The sequence below is a fragment of the Seriola dumerili genome, unplaced genomic scaffold, assembly GCF_002260705.1.
Source record: "Seriola dumerili isolate Sdu_G_001 unplaced genomic scaffold, Sdu_1.0 BDQW01000295.1, whole genome shotgun sequence".
Classification (NCBI taxonomy): Eukaryota; Metazoa; Chordata; class Actinopteri; order Carangiformes; family Carangidae; genus Seriola; species Seriola dumerili.
Genome location: NW_019174550.1, coordinates 1403049 through 1422660, shown reverse-complemented (window position 1 = coordinate 1422660; position 19612 = coordinate 1403049). Strand labels below are relative to the sequence as shown.

Here is a 19612-nt window from a genome sequence, read left to right as displayed (position 1 = left end):
TCCATATGCCACCCCTACGTCATAACTCACGCGTCTCACGTCGCTGTCGTGATCGTGAGCGAGGTGGTATCAAGCCTGAACCCAGTCCGGGGTTACCCCAGGCAACCAAACGTTTCCATGGAGACAATCCACAAGCAAAAAAGATTTGACTACAGGGATAACGTTAGCAAACAAACAGGAGGATGGCTGCGCTTGTTGCCTGAGAAGTAAGTAGTCTAACGTTAGCTGCTAAAAGTTTGGTAACAGGTAAACTTTGCATGTTTTAAGATAGTTTTTAATACCCCGACCACTTTATAACGTCAAAGTTACCCAGTCCGGAGCTATGGTCCAGACACAACGATTCATTTACTCATTTAGATGCGTTTGGAGAGAGAGGGAGAGATGCTATGAGCTTCTACTTAAGCAAATAATGTATTTTTTTTTTCTTTTTTCTTTTTTTAGATCAGGTTTAGTGAATTTGGGAACAAACTGGTCAAGTTTCAAGTCAATCTGAGACAACGAGGAAACTAAACTCTCAAACTGCACTGACGCTTGAGTGTTGTCCCTCACTTCACCTGAAATTACTAATCTGATAAAACACATTTCTCTGTACAGCTTCAACCAAACCAACGCTGTTACAAAGGTAAATGAGACTGACTACTATTGAAATTTAGACGAATTATAAATAAAGTGGTACACACTTGACAAGCTACAAATATTTTTTAAAAAGGGCTGTATAGTGAGAATGTAAGTCAAGTATTGCACTATAACCTCAAAAAAAATCCTTTGCCACTAATGTTTAGTCTTTATAACAGCAAAGAACAGGACAGTTGGAGTTAGTTAATGTTTCAGTTTGAAACTATAAATTGGCATCTGAATTTGTCACTGCATTTCAGTGTATTGTGTGTTTTTATCTCTTTATGTGCTTCATAGAGAAAGAAGGAATCTTTGAGTGGAAGCTGTTAAAGAAATGGAAGAGGAGTATTTGAAGCCCATTCGTCTGGTAAAGCTGGTTAATCGCTTGGAATTTGTAATTTTTACTTCTTTCATCAGCATGTGGTATGCACAGACATTATCCCACTAAATAACCACCTTTCACTCTTTTCCTCCCTTCTTCTCTGACCCCTCTTGTCATCTCTCCATCCACTGGAAGATATTTATTCGTTGTGTGACTATTTCTGGCGTAACAGAAGAGTTATGGACAGAGGAGAATAAGAGTGCTTTGGATCAATTTATTGTGGACACCTCTGTCACAACTGTGGTGGTCTACAAGGACACCTATGGCAGGCTGCGGGTGGAGTTCTCCATGCCCTTACCGGTACAGCACACTTTCCTTTCCACTTTCAGTTCTTCATCAATTTTAATTTTAGTTAGTTTAATATCCAGGTACTTGCATGTGACTTGTAGCCACTTATCACTTATATTAAGTTCTCAAAGGAAAATTGTGTGATTTTTCAATGGCTGGGAATATAGGGAATGTTGTCCACCTGTTGTCTGAGAAGCTGGGGGGTTCTCCTCTCCTCCTTTACATTTTGTTTTTTAAGATTTGACTCCCTCTTTGTATTCTTGTTCTGTTTCTCTCTATCTCCACACCTAAAAAAATTTTTTTGTAGGGACAGATGGTTGAGCAGCTGTCCTATTTTAGCCGCGTGCCAGGATCCATAATCACAGCAGAGACGTTTGATGCGGTCGTACAGTTTGGCACAGTGCGGGGCAACCCCAGCCTGAGACTGCTTCATGACATGACCTGTTTGCATGCCCCCTCAGTTGCCCTCAGCACTTACAGAGAGAAAAGCATCAAGGACAACTATACCAACACCATGCACTGCTACCTCCTGAGCCTCACAGGTGGGTACCTCAAAGGAAAAAAAAGAGAAAGTTGACTGTTAAACTACACTAGTTATCAAAAACAGAAATAAACAAATCAATAAATTAAAAACAACAGCAGTCTTTTCACTTTCAGGCAACTATTCATGTATCCTGGATGAAACTAGACTTCTGTCCATTGAATAGACCAATATATTTAGTATTTTCTGTTAGTGTTGTGAAAGGACAGCTGCTTCTGATGACTTTAAAAATGCAGGACATTCAGATTTGGGGTGGAATGGATGAATTCCTGGTTCCCTGGTTTGTATTTACAGGTTATTAATAAAAATGTATCTCTACCAGAAACCTAGTATTTCCCTAGATGATAAGACTAACATGATATATTCCTGACAGAAATCCTTTTTTTTTTTTTTTTTTTATGTAACACAATTATTAGTCGAATCAAAGACTGAGATAGTTTTAAATTGTGGGTTTACAGCATAAGTACGTAAATGGAGGGCAAAGGATTTTTTATAGGCCCTGTTATACAGGTTCCACTGTATACCAAGATGATAAGGAAGAAATCATGAAAAGCACAAGAGATGCTTTGCAATCAGCTTCAATTGGTGCAATGTGCACAGGACTGACCATCAGAAATTTTCACAGAGCGACATGCACACATACTTCAGTGTAATATTTCATGTGAAATTATTTTTGAACAGATGAGGTGTATAAGAAGGCGGGCAACACAGTCCTATACATCCCAATGGAAGGCCTGCAGTGCCGCCCTGAGGAGGCCATCAAGAATAGGAAGCTGGTGCAGAGAATGGAGAGTAAGCCTGAGGAGCTGTGTGTGTGTGTGTGTGTGTGTGTGTGTGTGTGTGTGTGTGTGTGTGTGTGTGTGTGTGTGTGTGTGTGTGTGTGTGTGTGGTTTGTGTACACAATATATGCAGGTGAGCGTGCCACTCACAGACTTCTGGTCTTTGACTGTCTTGTGTCTCAGACTGTAGAGCTTTTATTGAATGAGGCGCTGGGCTCGTAACCCTTCACCTGCATCAATCCAAATTGTTCATTGTTTTTTTTTGTATTCTACTTTTTGTTCACTTATCATTTTTCTTTTTCAATGTCTCTCTACAAATCCATTAATTTATTCCAACATTTCCTTAGTTATACTTACTGGTTTTTACATCATTCAAACCTTTGCTGTTCTTTGTTCCCACATTCTTTCTGTTTTTTCTCTTGTTCTGACTCTTAATCTTTCCTTTTATCCTTATTCTGCAATCTTCTGTAATTTCCCTTTAGAAAGTCCTCCATCTATTTAAAAAAAAAAAAAAAAAACACAACAAAAAATCTCTTATCTATTTATTCATCTATCCACTCACTTGTTCTTCCTGTTTTAGTTGTCCTCCTCCACTGGACAGATCAGATCAGGGAGCTACTGAATGCCCAAGAAGTAACGAAGATGGGGGACAACTGTGGTCCGCTGCAGGAGATAACCTTCTGGAGGAGTCGCTCTGACAAGCTGTTGGACATCAGCCAACAGCTGCAAAAGCCAGCGGTCAGGCAGCTCCACAACATCCTGGAGCTCTCCAAGTCTCTGTATGTAGAGCGCTTCTACAGACTGACTGAGGAAATACAGGTACAGGAAGTCTGCAAGACTCAAGTCTAAAATCATCTCTTAACAAAGGTGTATTGTTGCAAGATGTTGTACTTTCAGGCCACCACCAGACTGTGGTGCTGCTCATTGCAGGACTGTATCTGTGCTACCCACCAGCTTTTGTTAACATAACATTAAGTGTAATAATAATAATAAATAATATTTCCTTGAAACTGTGTTCCCCAGGATTGCTCTCTGCAGGCTCAGTCAAACCTGTCCTTCCTGTCTATACTGAAGGAGCCCTGTGAAGAGTTTTCTAAGCTCAAGCCAAGCCAAGCTGCTCCTAAGCTGCGACACATTGTCAGGCTCATACGCTTCATCTGGGTCAACTCCGAACACTACACCAGTGATGGGAAGATCAGTGGACTCTTCCGCAAGGTAACTGCATTTAAAAACATCAGAGTGATGGGGAGTAGTGCACTCACACCAGGTCTCTTTTATTGACCCAATTTGCTCTCTCTATTACTTCCATCACTCCCACACACATGCACTATACATACAGTGTACATGCATAGACACATGCTGTAAACCACCTCAATATTTCTGACCAAAATTTGAAGAAAATTAATAGATGTGCTGCTTCAAGGACCTTCCACAGAGAAGTCTGTGGAGCAACGTTAACCAATAACCTTTCAGTGTGAGAACATCTCCACAGTTGTAGCAGTTGTAGCTCTCCAGCTGGATTAGATTTTTGTTTTGTTCTGATAAGGCATGATCACCACTGAAACCCACTTCCAATCATCCTTTTCATTACCAACTGTATTCACTTCAGTTGACAGCTTCAAAGACCCAGGGAAAATGTTCAACCTCAAATCATTTGTATAATTATCACCATCGTCTGGTTCCCTGTTGTATTACTTTTGTTTTTCTCACTCTTTTGTGTGTCTACATTTTGATATTTTCCTCATCTTCTGTCTCTTATCAAGACTGTGAAAAGGAGATATTAAGTTGGGAAGAAGGATTTCAGCAGAAATGTATCATTGTACCTGGCAACTGACTCTTTCAGTCTAGGGGTTCAAGCTTATGAATGTGATCCATTAGCCTGGCGAAGACATATTTGCTGGCTGCTAAAAGGACATTAGGTAGCAAATCCACATCCAAACTCGAGGCCAGTTTACAATGTTATGATGTGGGTTTTGCGTATAAGTGACTTGTTGGATAAATAGATCGCATAATAAATGTGAATTTTCTGTCTGTATTTTGGTCTTCCAATACTTATTATGCCAAGTGTTTGTTTTCTGCTGTTGCAGATGAGTGATGAGATCATCCGCCTGTGCTGCCAAAGCATCTCTCTGGACAGGATCTTTGAGGGCTATGTTTTATCTAGCAAGCAAAACCTCAATGATTGTATCCAGTGCTGCCTGACCTGGAAGGAAATATACCTGTACGAAGCGATGATGCACCACAGGTAGGAGAAATTTAGGGCTGAACTGTTTAGGGCCCAAATGAACTGGGTAGCCAAGGGAGTTTAAAAGTCTTAAGTCTTAAATTGTCAAAAGCGAACGTCTTTGATTTCAAATATCATAATTCACTGCTTCATGTGGTTTAGTGTAAAATTGAATTGATATTTAGTTGAGGCAAAGTTGTTAAGTTGGGCAAAATTTCATTGTGGCTATGGTAGTCAGTGCTGAAATAGACACATAATGAGCAGTGATAAACAATAGCCTTGATTTGGAAGGTTGGAAGACTGTGTATAACTAAGTAGTGTTTCACAGAGGCAGATCAGAGTCACCCTGTGTGATTAGTTTGCTGTCAGTGTAACAGTCTCTTTACTCCTGTTTCTGACTCTCCATCCTCTCTCCCCTTTCTCTGTCCTCTTTTTCTCATTTTCAGGCATTCTTCGGAAGGCTGGATCCTGGACTATAGCAATTTTTTTGTGGTGGTTGATGCTTTCATTCAGAGGTTCAGAGACCTGCTAGAGGTGAATTTTTCCCTTGCTCACATATTGACAGACATTAACACATGTGCACGCTACAACTCTGTAAATTCCTGCTGTTGAAATTCATGTCAGACCATGTTACCACACCTGTAAGCAAATGCTGAAACCAATGCAAAAGGTGCCATTAAACAATGCTTTCAACAGTGCTCTGTCAAACCTCCAATGCACTGAACAATACTAAAGAGATTAAACACAGGATTGTGATGGAGAAGTTTAAAAATGATGTCGAGGCCACATGGCACTGTCTGCTGGATTCATGTAATTGTTATAACTTCTAAGATGAATGGTCAGTGTGACATAGGACAACAAGAGAAAATGTCAAGTGGAATGTGATATGTGTTCTCATTGAGATTTAAATATATCTGTAAAATACAGTATAAGGATAACCTTTTTTTTTTGGCTTACTTTTCTCATTTTGTTTCCGTTTTGTCTTCATATGTTTAACATCTACCCTCCATCCACGCTACTGATGATCAAGCCTCTTTGTGCATATCATCCAATATAATTCAAAGGGATATGACATCCAATATAATTAGGCTTTAACAGTCTTCAGTAATTCCACTTTTTTTTTTTTTTGTGTTGATACAGTATGTATTGTTTTCTATTTGGGATATATTATTTTCTCTTGCCCTCTCTCAGATATGTGACTGCCAGCATGAGTTTGCCCGTTGGGAGGATGGTCAGCAGAGGACTGTGCCAATCTTCAGCAGTTGCCAGGGACCAGAGTTCACCCGGTCCCTCCTGGAGATAGAGGGCAACTTCCACAGTGGACTACAGAACCTGCGCTCTGTTGGCGACGGCATGCTTGATGTCGAGAACAACGCATGGTGCAATGAATTCAACAAGTAGGTCTATTGCTGTTTAAGATATTCAAGCTAAGACTAGATAAAATAGTATGAAAGTCTTCCACCAATACCTGAAAAAGTATCAGTTGTTCCAATGTTACTTGTACATGCTCACATGCTAAGCAAGATTTTTAGTTATTCTTTGGCTTTAGCTGCTATCAGTGTGTGTATGTGTGTTTGCTTTCCTGTTTTAGTGTGCTCTTTATTTATTAGCTGATCATTGTGCACGTGTGTTCATGTGTGGATATGTTCTTCCGTGTATGCACAGGTTTCGTGCATTGATAAAGGATCTGGAAATGATGATGCAGAACCTGATCAATTCCGTTTTTAAGACAGTGAAGACAGTGACAGAAGGAGCGCGGCTTCTGGACATTTTTAGGCCTATGTCTTCTCGAGAGGTGTCTCTCACAAAGACACACACACACAACCACACAAACAAGCATACATTCAAGTCCTCCACTAGCTCTCACCTCTTACCCCCATACAATTTATCTACTCATTCACTTCCATCCGATCTTCTCCATCCCAGGGCATTAAGCGCACTATAGAAGAGAAAGCAGATGAAGTGCACATCATCTTTGACAGGGAGCTCAAAATAGTCAACAAGGAGCTGAACCGGATGACAAGGTCTTATCATGACCATATGCCCCAGATAGCAGGCCAGGCCCACTGCGTGAGGGACCTCAGACAGCGGATAGACAGATCCATGGAGGTAAATCCATTAGATTTCACAGTAATCTATTTCTTTTAGTCTTGGCACAGACCAATTACTATTACTTGTGTGCAAAATAAAGACCCTCCTTCAAGACCTTCTTCCTTGATTTCTTTCTCCTTTGTTCTATTTTGTTGCCCTCCAGGTGCTTGAGAAGATCCACTTCATGCCTCAGTCATACAACCGCAAACAAGTGGTTTACACCTATGGTCAGATGGTCCAGGTTATGGATGAGTTTGTGAGGAAGAGCTTCAGTGAATGGAACCAGAGTCTGGATGGGCAGTACATCAAGAGACTGGAGCAGTCACTCATGGTGCGCTGCAAGGACAGTTCTGCCAAGCTGGACATCAATTTTGACAAGTGGGTCACACGAACTCATCTGACATACAAGAGACACAAAGCATTCTCATGAAGCTACACTATACATTCACATGGTGTCTTACACTTCACACTGTTGTCTGTGTACTTGTTACATACACAAATCTACACCCATACTTTTGTGCGTTAACTCCGCATCCATGGCCACACAGGAGGGATGAACATACTGTCACCATCAGCTACAGAGATGCTGATACAGAGATATGCTCTTGAACAGTATATTCAAGTAGAAACTTTTTGTTGTCCAGGAACCTGTTGAACCTGTTCTCTGAGATTGACTACTGGGATCGACTAAAGTTTGAGATCCCCCAGTGTGTTACTGACATTTACCAGAACAGGGAGGACCTCAGAGGCCTGCGGGAGAGAGTACTGCTGCTGGTCAGGAACTATAACAGGTCTGTAACACACACACACACACACACACACACACACACACACACACACACACACAGAAGAGGAGAACAAACATACATGCAACACTGATTAATGACTGATTGTAATCATCAAAATGTATAAATGTGCATTTAGCTTCCTTCTGTACTTGGAACTTTTTACAATCAAATAGGACTGAGATGATTTTAGGATGTAGGCAACAGTCAAGGTAAGTTGGTGTCTATCTGTCTGTGTGGAGGATTTTTAGTGATAATGGGTTGTAGGTTATATAATTTGTACACTTTCCTGATGTCATTTTGTGGTAGAGTGTCAGTAGGGAGTCCTGATCGTCCACTGACTGCTATTGTCCTTTGGTGATTGTATTTTTTGTGTTGCACAATGAACATATTCGAATACAATCTTTTTAGACTGTTCTGTAATTAATAACCTGGACACAAAGAGTCATACACTCATATTTAGAACTATCACGTGGGACAGACCTGCCTACAAAAACCCCTTTGCAGCATTGTAACCAAACAACAAGCCTGCTACAAATATTGAAGTATGTTTCATCATGATGCAAAAAAGCTTTTACACGGGATTCAAAGTAAAAGCACACATCTACATGTACATTGAAACTCACACATACTACTCAATCAGTTAACAAAACACAATAATATTTATTTAATGCTCTTTTGACGTGTGTGTGTGTGTGTGTGTGTCTGTGTGTGTGTGTCTGTGTCTGTGTCTGTGTCTGTGTCTGTGTGTGTGTGTGTCTGTGTCTGTGTCTGTGTGTGTGTGTGTGTGTGTGTGTGTGTGTGTGTGTGTGTGTGTGTGTGTGTGTGTGTGTGTGTGTGTGTGTTTTAGGATCATTGAAATGCTGTCTCCTGATGAGTTGGGTCTGTTTCGGGAGCGAATTCATTTAATGGATAAGAAGATTCAGCCGGGGCTGAGCAAGCTTCTGTGGTCATCTAAGGGAACTTCTAACACCTTTGTCCGTGACTGTCTCCTGCATGTTGACAAGGTTGTAACACACAGTTCACAGTTCTTATGGGATATGAGTTCTATTTATATTATCTATATATATGAATTATTTCAGACTGGCAACAGTGATGGCATATAGGGTAGAAAAGTGGGTGACTGGAGAAGTCAGATCCCTTAACTGGCAGGAAAGATGTTTTTGGCAAAAGTCATTTTCAGTTTACCTTAGAAAATGGACACATGTTTGACAGATCTTAGTTCAGGCAGTATGTTCCAGAGAACAGGACAAAGTTATTACAGGCAGCCTTACCTGATATGGAAGCAGTAAGAATACCACATTGGGCTGTAGTCATTGAGCCTAGCCTCTCCTCTCCTCTCCTCTCCTCCCCTCCCCCTTTCTCTCCTCTCCCCTCCCCTCCTCTCCCATCCCCTCCCTTCTTTTCCTCTCCTCTCTCGTTACACTCTAGGTCCAGCTGATAGTTGATGGTTACAAAGTATCCAATCTATCCATCTCCAACCTCTGTCACAAGATCAGTGAAACGTTGCTGGTTAGACTGGATGGAAAGACTGTGTACAGGTAAAACAGTTATGTGGTTTCTTCTGTACTGTGTAAATATACAAAATGAATTAAATAAAGTCTGCAGATATTAGTTATTATATTTCAAGCCACATGTTATTACATATTTCACACATATTCATTAATTACATCAAACAGTGGTAAAGTAAAAATTTTATTTTATTTCAAACAGAACATAACTTCTCTGTACTCTTCTTATGAATTTGTTCATTCATTCAGTTCAGATATAGTAACCAGAAAAACAACAGATATTTGAACAGGCCCTGGTTGCATCTTGGGTGTTATTCTTGTTGTTATTCTTAGGAACCTGGAGTTTGAGGATGACCAGAAGGCTCACCAGCAGAGCAAGCTCAAAATACTGCAGTCAGCACACCAGGATATTGTTGATACCATGAGCTGCATCTATAACATCTTCTCTAATGATGGACCTGAGGTCTGTGGTGTGTTTTTCTGCCATTCATTCAATGTTATTTGCATTCCAGCAGAAATGTTCCTGAACAGTAATCTGTTAGATTCAAAAGATTATAATTATTATTATGATTATTATTTTAGACTTTAAGATGTTTAGAGGATAGAGAAGCAAAATGATTTACAACTGTAACATTCACCCACTTAAGTTGTTGCTCTAGTGGTTACAAGAGAGTAGTAGTAAAAAAAAATACATGGTCAAATATATTAAAGGAAATAAAAGATGTCTGGAAAAAACTGAATTAAGGACCATCAGCTTTCAAAAACATTGTAATCTGTATCTATACGGCAGCATCTTTTTTCTTATTGAGAACCAGTTTTACTCAGCCTTTTGCATCTTTCATTTTATGACAGGTGTAGCTCATTTTGCACTGCCATGTCATGTGTGTATATTTTTACCATGGTGTTTAAGGTCCAGGAGCACTGGGTGACCTACACAGAGAAGGTGGACCACATGGTAGAGGAAGCTCTTCGAAGAAACATCAAACACTCCATGAAGAAGCTATCCAGGGCCATCAATGGCGACAGCAAGACATCACCTAATCCCTTGTTCAAAGTCCTGGTAGCACTACGCCAAGCAACTCCCCACACCACACCAAAGGTACCAGCAACCACTCATAGTCCAGTTAGGTCATGTGATAATGATTTGTTTACACTGTGTCTGGATATGTCCGATATACGCTGAACTTCACACAAGGCACAATTGTATTGTATTACATTAACTGCAGGACTCTACTCAATAGATGAATTAGATTGCAGTCAACATAAATGTTTGGTCCTCTTTCTCACGCACTCTTTTTCTGTCACATGCATACTATGATGGCATCCGTATTACTGGAAAAATGATTTGTTATTATGTCTAGGGGGATTCCTTAACACAAAGCTTGTGCTATATAAATTACTAACAGGCCACAAGATGTATTGAGTGGCTTTGGTTGCTGATGCCAGAGAAAGGAATGCAGGTCTTACCTGAATACCAGTGAGTCTGAGTCATGCTCCATAGTGTAGCCTCACTTGAACACCATGGTGGGAGCCTGGCCTTGTCCTCCTCTGGTCTCTTTCCAATGGATGAGCAAAGTCAAACCATAACCATGTAGCACCTCTACTGTGATAAACTCATGAAAATGCCCCCCAAAATAAAATCCTTTAACTTGACCTGTTGAGAAATCAATGCATGGCAAGTGTGCAGAGAACACCATGCTTGATAATTGCATTTGTGTGTCCTTCCTCCTCTCTCTCTGCCCTCTGACAGGCTCATATTAGATAAGACCCATTTTCTTAACTTTCAGTAGCCAATGAATAGGACAAATTATAGCAGTGTGTGATTGTGTGTCTGTCTCTGTGTTGACAGGTTGAGTTCTCCCCGACACCTGGAAAGCTTGCTCAGATAGTGAACATTATGCCTCAGCTCATCAGCACCATCTCAGAATTTAAACGACTACCTGACCTTCTCTCCGGCAAGCACTCACAGTCGAATCCCATATACATCAACATTGGTTGGAAACATGTTCATTCATTTTATTTTTACTACATTTTCCAAGAATGAATGCCAGTGTGTACACCATGCTGAGCAAATCTAGACATGATGTGTATATTAAATCCTTGTAAAGTATGGAATTACAGACTGTGATTACTAAGAAGTTGTATATGTATGTATATGTGACCATGCTTATCTGTCTGTGCTTGTACACCGTTGTCACCCTGGTTGTCTTTCATCCTTCAGAGCAAGATGAGGAGATAAGGAAGATTCAGGCTGCAGTTGCCACAGGGATGACAGCCAACGCCAGCCACCTGCAGGCCTATCTAAAGACCTGGGACAAATACAGGGACATCTGGGAGATCAACAAAGACTCCTTTATACAACGCTATCAGAGGCTAAACCCACCAGTCACTTCTTTTGATGCAGATATACACAGGTACTGTGCAATGAAAACAAATTGTTAAACATCATTCTTCAGTTGATCTGTTTAAGACATTACTGCAGCTGAGTCTGTTAAAAACACTCATTCACATAGATCCATATTCTAATTGTGTTTGTTTTTATTTATTTCCATATCCCAAGTGAACTTCTGTTTCATTTTGTCATAAGACATAATGAAGCATGCAATGTCTTTACTGTGTCCACTCTCTGGTTCACCCCCAGATACACAGAAAAGGCCAACAGTGTTCAACAGGAGGAGACAGTATTGAACGTTGGGTTTGTCATGCTGGACTGTTCACCACTCAAGTCCTCCTTGGTGCAGCACTGCAGTGAATGGCAAACTAAGTTCACTCAGCTGCTCAGCCACATTGCCAGCACCCGCCTCAAAGAACTTCATGCCTCCCTGCACGACAATGCCAACAGGTGGGGAGTCAAGTCATAGGACTTTATTTAGTTTGTTAAGGACAGTAGAGATGACAGACAATGAGGAAAGGAGAGCTCTAAGAAAGTCCCTGGCTGGCCTTGAACTGAGGATGTTCCAGTTCAAGTTTGTTTTTGAATATGTAAAGGTGGCAGGTTGACTGAGTGTGGAGTATCAAGACAAGGAAACAACTCCTGATTCCTTCATTATCTTCTGACGATTCTGTCCCAAATATGCTGTCTCCACAGTCCACACAGAGTGTACACAGTAGTTGGAGCACCTGCTCATGAAATAGGCTAACAAGGTGAATACAGATGAGAAATATTAATGATTTATGTAACTTATCCTGATCTATTCAGTCACTGAGTGAAATGTGAAGATCAAGGGAATAAGAGATGGTAAAGGAGGAGAGGAAAAGGGAAAGGGATATGCTTTTTCCTGTAAACATTTGAGATGTGTATTGTGCTAAAGGTGGTGTGGCTCTTTGTTGTGTATTTTTTATGTGTGTGTTTAGGCTGAGACAACCCCCCCAGACGCTGGTTGAGCTTGGTGATAGCCTGAAGCTCTTGGAGACTCTCCAGGGAGATTTAGCCAAGATAGAAGCTCAGATTCCTCTCATCCATGAACAGTTTGCTATCCTGGACAAATATGAGGTCCCAGTGGAACAGGCTGTAAGTACCTCGTTCATTAGTAAACAAAAATATATACATATACTCCAAACATGATACAGGATGGTACATACACATATTGTGTATCTGTGTTTGTGAATTTGTAACAGTAAATAACTGTGACCTTATTGTTAGTATCCGTGTATTATGTCAAGTTTGCTCTCTCAGACATTCAATTAGTGAAATAATGTGCTCACTATCGCTCTTATAATTTATTTAGAACCAAGTAAAATACAAACACATATTTTGTGCTACTGGTTGCAGTAATCGTGCAGGTATGAAGAGAGAGAAATTTTACACTTGCTCACTCAATATAGACAGGACATAATAGCAAGAGTTTATAAGCATTGATGAATCTCGTTGAATCAAGACCAACTTATTGACTGTTCAACCACCCTGAAGTAAAATAATGAAATTTGTAGGATTTTGTACACCTTCAGCAGAATACAGACATTGTCAAAATTCTGACTCCTCTGGTAGTTATGGGTACTGTCTACACATGAACAAACATTATTTCTCATCATTATGCCACTGGGTTTACCCACAGGTGCAGGATATGCGTGAGGTGCTGAATGGGGAGTGGGTGTGGTTCCAGCGGGTGCTGATTGACAGTGAAATCATGCTAGAGAAGCACAAGGAGAAATTTAAGAACAGCCTTATCCTGTCCTCAGAGGAGTTAAAGAGGAAGGTCGAGACCACTGTGCAGGAGTTCAACAGCACAGGTCACACACTCTTTCTCTTACTCTCTCTCATACAGTCGTGTACATTATTATCAGTACGGTCTGTGCACTTTACCATTGCTCTGTTTCCATCTGTCCTGTATCTAATCTGTTCTTACCCCTGAAGATGTTGCGCTCCTTGTTAGTGTGTAATAGAAGTGGCTGATATGGATTAAACCTTCTATCATAATTTTACACAAAATATCAATTTACTTTATACTGTGACATTTATTGAAAATCCAAACTACACTAATGGTCTAAACATAAAAAACAAGATGGGAATTCCTTTGTGAATTTATTAAATACAAACAAATATACTTGGTTATATGACTGCAAAAATGTTTAATCCTATATATTTAAAATTTGCCATAAAGCAATCTAGTAGCTCACTACTGCCTAATATAACCAGAGATATTACATGACAGATATTAGACTAGTAAACATAGTATAACAATATATTCAATGGTTAACAGTATTACATATACCAACCTGAGTGTTGGGAGAATTTACATGTGTTTTTATATGTGTTTAGTATTTTTGTTTTACATTTTGTATAACAGAACTGTCAGTTTGCCATCCATGGTTTGGGTGGTGATGTTATGATTTCACAACATATAAATATCTGTTTATTGTTGCTGACCACTAAGATATAATAGGCATTGTATAATATGTCTGCCCTTTGTTTTTGCGCTTTTGTGTGTGGACATATGAATGTCAATGTTTGTTTGTGTTTTTTCATGTTTGTGTATCTCTCTACATTTTTGCATGTGCATATCCAGGTCCATTTCACAGTCCACTGAGCACTGAGTTGGCTTTAAAGCAAATAGCAGAGCATCGCAGCCAACTGGAGGCTCTAAAACAGGAAGAGAGCACCATCCTTCACGGGCTGGGCTTTTTCAAAATAGAACAGCCCCCTTCCAAAAGCATCTGGATGCTGGAGAAGGTCTGTCTCATAGTCCTAACATATTGTTGACTACAACATAATGAGCCATTAATTCAGAGGTTGTGAACTGTGGTGCAGTGTTTGAATATTTTTAGTGCAGTTTGCCAAATATTTGATTGCATACAGTAAAAGGAAATTGACAGAACACGAGATAGAAGAGTCGACATGCAACAAAGGTTCCAGGCCGACAATGCAAGACGCATTTAATGGTTGAGCTTATGTTTGCTTGTGTCTGTATGTGTTGTACAGGACATGGACCACCTGCAGGAGGTCTGGGAGATCACACAGGAATGGAATGCCAATTGGAACATCTGGAAGGTCGGTCAGTTTGCCACACTGCAGACGGAGGACCTGGAGAGTACAGCACAGGAAATGTTCAAAAAACTCCACAAACTCAAGAGAGAACTAAAGGTCAGTTTGGCTTCCTGCATCAGGATGACAGTCATGGTTTAGCTATAATATATTAACCTATGTCAGTTTAAGTATTGTTTCATAAAAATACATTGTACATAAATGCCAAAGCAGTACATTTAATCCTTACTGTATGTTCTAGAAACCGTACTTTGGTCATGATCTCTGGAGGAAGAACACTGAATGACACTTTGTCTTTCTGATGGATACAAAGTTAACAGCCTCTTAGTGGACTCTATTTTTAGCTTCAGAAACACAAAGTTAAATGTATTTTTAAAGTGACAGCTAAATTCATGGCCCTCCCTCAGGATGCATAAAACTTGGTGCAAATATCATCACAAAGTAGTGAGGACATTTTCTTTGATTGCAGCATAAGGAGTGGGATATAGTAGAATTCTCCAAGAGCAAGATTGACCAGTTCAAGCAGATCATCCCCCTCATTAGTGACATGAGGAACCCAGCCATGAGAGACAGGTACTGACAAAGTATTTATTTACTCTTCATATAACACCTTGTCATTTCAGTCTTACAGCACACTTTCTGTCTTACGCTGTAAGACATAACAGCAAAATGAATAAAAGTTACAGTCAGTAGTTAATGCTTTAGAGTTCTTATTTAGAAGACTGATACCAAATGAGAGGGGTAATCTCCATGCTTAGTTTGTTGTACAGGGGAGGGTTTTGCCACTTTGACTAAAAGGATGGTCATTTAGCATGTCCACATAGCATAAAAGCATTACAGTGTGTTTTTTGTGCTGCTGACTCCATTCCCAGAGGACTACCCATTGGCTGCACTCTGTCCTCACTCTGAGTTAGTGGTACCACCACTAAGAAAAAAATAGATGTAATAATCTTTTTCTGAACCAGCATCGCGTCTTGCCTTGTCCTGTCCATTTTGTCTAAATTGCACCAACAAACTGCATTTGACTGGGCGAAGCACAACTTGAAATGGGAGGAAACCAAAGCCAAACAAGGATGAGTGGGTGACATTAATGGGTTATATCTTTTCTGATGTAACTTTCTGAAAGAGCTTTCCTTTGCTCACTGCGCTGGGGTAATAAATATACACAGAATTAGGTCTGATGCCGCACCATTAAACAGCCAAGAGATAACTAACAGAAAGAAACAAAGACATCCTGTACTCAGCGCGCTGATTGTTATAAGAGTCGGTGAGGGTAATGAGAAAGACACGTTGAAAAACATGGCAGGGAATAAAAGGGTGTTTTTAATTTATGGTTAATATCAAATATAGCCATGTTACCTGGGTCTCGAATGAGAGCACTGTTGCTGTGATTAAAATGGAGAAGTGGAGCCAGGAAGTGTTAGCTGGCACAGATTCTGCTGTCTCTTCCCTCTCTGTTTCACTCTCCATCCCTTTCAGTGCCAGCTGTCAGTTATGTCAGTCAGTGTTCTCATGATGCTCCTGTACTGAGCTTAAAGTACAGTGGTACATCTGTCATGCCCAGATATCTCTCTATTCATATGTAGGCATTCTACAAATGTCCTAGTTTTGTACACTATTTTAGGCAGGATAAGCACACACTAGACATTTAGTACATTACTGTTGCCACAGTGTCACAGTGATTAAGAGAGACTTTATGTCCTTCAGTTCTTTAGAAAGTTGAGCATTTAGTTAAAAAATGTTAAACCTTAACTTTCTTTTCCAGTATTGCTAGATTATGAATGTTGGAGTACTGTATTAGCATTTAGTAAGCATGTGTTTGCTAATGACTAATGGTCTAAAGATAGATTAAGTCATATGTTGTACAAACTATAAAGCCCTTTGAAGCAAATTTGTGACTTGTGATTCTGGGGTATATAAATAAAAATGACTTGAATTGACTTGGTAATAGTCAGAAGCAAGGTGGAAGACTTACTAAACTTTCAATGCCAAATTCCTTTCAGGCACTGGGAGCAGATCTGTGAGGAGCTGCAGTGCACCTTTGACCAAAAAAGTGCTGAATTCACCCTGGAGAAGATCATATCTCTGGGCCTTGACAAGTATGCTGACAAGATCTTTGAAATCACAGGAGCCGCATGCAAAGAACTCTCCATAGAGCAGGTCCAATCTTCTTCCTCGAGTCTAGACTGATGCTTAGTGGGCAATTTTTTAACTTCTCTTGCCATTTATTTTAATCGCGATCTCACCCAGGAAATTGGTAAGCAAAGTCGGAAGTGTAATGAACTTGCTCCCTTTCACCCCCGCTGTTCTTGGGCAGCACAGCCAGCTCATGCATCAGCCGTGCCAGTTTTATGGCCATATTTATGCACATGGAAGCACAGTGCAAATTTGTGCTGTGCCTTTCATTCAATTTGCACTCGCAATCTGCATGTAATTAGCAGCAGATTTGCTAAAACAGCAGGTAATTGGGCAATTAGAAACTGGGACTGCATTCTTGGCACATTCTGTAAGTGAAGGAGAGCCTGAATGGTGCAGTCATGTGATGGGATTTGTTTAAGATTAGCTAGCTCAGAAGAATGATTAACTTGTCAAATTCTTAAATTGAAATACTCCATAAAGTTTTAGAAGGTTTCCTCCGTAGTGGCATTCAGCCATGCCTTTTAGTAGACTCCTAATACTATTACTGATAAAACTATCCTTTTGTAAACAGTACAGTGTATTGCCAGTAGACAGCAGAACTGAAAGCTAAGATTCATGGTTTCCTGTCATTGATCATCTAGTCATGAAAATGTATCATGAAGCTTGTGGAAAAGTATAAGAATAGTAATGTTGCTCCTTAATTTTGCCACCTCTCAGTGGTGTGTCCTGTCTGTTAACATTATTCTTTGTGTTTGGTACTTAAGAGTTTGGAGAACATTACCAAGACTTGGGGGGAAACATCCTTGGACATAGTGCCTTACAAAGATGAAGGCCACTACCGGCTGAGGTGAGAAAGCAAGCCGTGAATGCAGGGATGGGTGGAAGCTTCAAGAAGTCATAATCCAGCCTGAAACTCTCTTTAATTTATATGTCATAGATTTGCTATGTCTTATTTACCTGCATTGCTATATCCCAGCGCTCAGTACAGCTCAATACTGCCATCCTGTGATGTCTCAATCTAGCTTTGTTTGTATATAGGTGCTTGTAATGTCTCTGTAGCATGGCTGTATAGAAGAGAGCATATACGATGCTGATGCCAGAATCATCTGTATGTTGGAGAAGTCCGACTTAGGGAGTGAGTGTTTGTTGTCAGCAATGAGTAAGCAGAACTGAGCTAAGCAAGCAACAACCTGGCTGATGACAGCAGGAATACCAAGGCCATCTGCTGCATATGAAAATGAATAGAGACACACCTCAGGCTAAGGCTTTTAGGAAACTCAAGTCATTGCCACTTATTTGGCAGAGGCTGCAAGGCTATAGCTAGCCACTGTCCCTCAGTAAACATGATGGAGAGAGGCAGGATGAGAGAGAGACACAGTAGAGGAAAGTAAGGATGTGTGAAAGCTATACAATATGAAACATAAAACCTTCTGTGAATTTAACCTCAAATGAAAATGAGCTAGACAAAGAACAGATATGGCAGAAAAAAAATATAAATGACTGCTGTCGTATATGTCTGAGGTCAAATGAGATATTTACTCAGCAATTTATCAATTTATGAACAAGCACACCAGATTTTATTCTATGAGTTGGGGGGAGAATTAAAACCTTTTTGGCAGAGGTAATAATCCTTATAAAGATGAGATTTGTTGCAAAAATGATGTAACTGCATTCGATTACACTAAACGGTACAGGTTTAACTAATAAATGGATTACTGTATACTTCACTGACTTTTTCCTCTGTGAACATGTGTCAGCGTTGCAGTCCATTATATAAGCAATCATTAACATCATGTTTAATTCTCCCTACCTGTGTCTCACAGGGGCACAGAGGAGGTTTTCCAAGCCCTGGAGGACAACCAGGTTATTCTGTCCACAATGAAGGCTTCTCGGTTTGTCAGAGCCTTTGAGCGAGAAGTGGACTCCTGGGAACGCCGGCTATCCCAGGTGCTGGAAGTCATTGAGATGGTCCTCACTGTGCAACGTCAATGGATTTATCTGGAGGTAGAGGAAACACCTACATACTATGTCATAGGATTTATTGGTATACATGGATATTAATTATTTTATGATTTTCATTGTCATTGTCTTTGAATATTCATCATTTAATGAAGTACACATTATTAATCTGCTGTGGTCGTTGGTTTATTTTGGTAAATGTGATGATTAATTGTTGGATTCTTGGAGCACATTTAGGACACAGTATAATTATATTATTGCTTTTTTTTGTTATATTAAATACGTCTGTGCAGTCTGCACTCAAAGGAAGGCCATCTGGCTGAAAAATCTAAACAGTGATTGAAGTATCATTTCAGTTGAGTGCAATCCCACTGATGATTTTTGCTCATCCCTTTCACAGTTCTCTGATTTGGGTATTCTCGCCTCTGCTTTATTCCTGTTATCAATTTATTAAACCATCACTTACAATTAACCTCTCTCTACTACCTTACCTCAGTTGTTCTCTGTCACTCTCCATTTTCCGTTTTTTTCATCCCTCTAGATCATTTTCCAGGGAAAAGACATCAGGGAGCAGCTGCCTCGGGAGTGCAAAGAATTTGAAGATGTTAGTTTGAGTTGGAAAATCATCATGAGCCGACTTCATGAGGATAACAACGCCTTACAGGGAACACACCACCCCGGTATAACAACACTCTTCATGTTTCTTTAAAGAACATAATGTTATCAAAACTGCACATGGTCAGTCTGTCAGATTTTCCTCTGTGTCTTAGAGGTGTGGGGAATGAAAAAAATATCTCTTTCAGTTTTAACCAAATT

General features: G+C 40.1%; 1 protein-coding gene across 1 annotated transcript in view; it reads left to right on the top strand.

Annotated features, from left to right (window-relative positions):
* Positions 1 to 949: 949 nt before the first annotated feature.
* The window catches only part of dnah2 (dynein axonemal heavy chain 2), a 60598-nt gene continuing 41935 nt past the window's right edge, over positions 950 to 19612 (top strand). The window contains exons 1-29 of the mRNA XM_022758363.1: positions 950 to 982; positions 1133 to 1297; positions 1599 to 1827; positions 2508 to 2618; positions 3186 to 3424; positions 3629 to 3820; positions 4693 to 4850; positions 5276 to 5363; positions 6021 to 6226; positions 6495 to 6624; positions 6756 to 6938; positions 7084 to 7298; positions 7565 to 7711; positions 8556 to 8712; positions 9137 to 9246; positions 9550 to 9679; positions 10127 to 10315; positions 11066 to 11210; positions 11438 to 11630; positions 11858 to 12058; positions 12571 to 12727; positions 13272 to 13446; positions 14223 to 14386; positions 14636 to 14797; positions 15168 to 15271; positions 16702 to 16858; positions 17602 to 17684; positions 18661 to 18841; positions 19338 to 19476. Of these exons, the coding sequence (XP_022614084.1) occupies positions 950 to 982; positions 1133 to 1297; positions 1599 to 1827; positions 2508 to 2618; positions 3186 to 3424; positions 3629 to 3820; positions 4693 to 4850; positions 5276 to 5363; positions 6021 to 6226; positions 6495 to 6624; positions 6756 to 6938; positions 7084 to 7298; positions 7565 to 7711; positions 8556 to 8712; positions 9137 to 9246; positions 9550 to 9679; positions 10127 to 10315; positions 11066 to 11210; positions 11438 to 11630; positions 11858 to 12058; positions 12571 to 12727; positions 13272 to 13446; positions 14223 to 14386; positions 14636 to 14797; positions 15168 to 15271; positions 16702 to 16858; positions 17602 to 17684; positions 18661 to 18841; positions 19338 to 19476 (4543 nt within the window). The remainder of the gene's footprint in view (positions 983 to 1132; positions 1298 to 1598; positions 1828 to 2507; positions 2619 to 3185; positions 3425 to 3628; positions 3821 to 4692; positions 4851 to 5275; positions 5364 to 6020; positions 6227 to 6494; positions 6625 to 6755; positions 6939 to 7083; positions 7299 to 7564; positions 7712 to 8555; positions 8713 to 9136; positions 9247 to 9549; positions 9680 to 10126; positions 10316 to 11065; positions 11211 to 11437; positions 11631 to 11857; positions 12059 to 12570; positions 12728 to 13271; positions 13447 to 14222; positions 14387 to 14635; positions 14798 to 15167; positions 15272 to 16701; positions 16859 to 17601; positions 17685 to 18660; positions 18842 to 19337; positions 19477 to 19612) is intronic.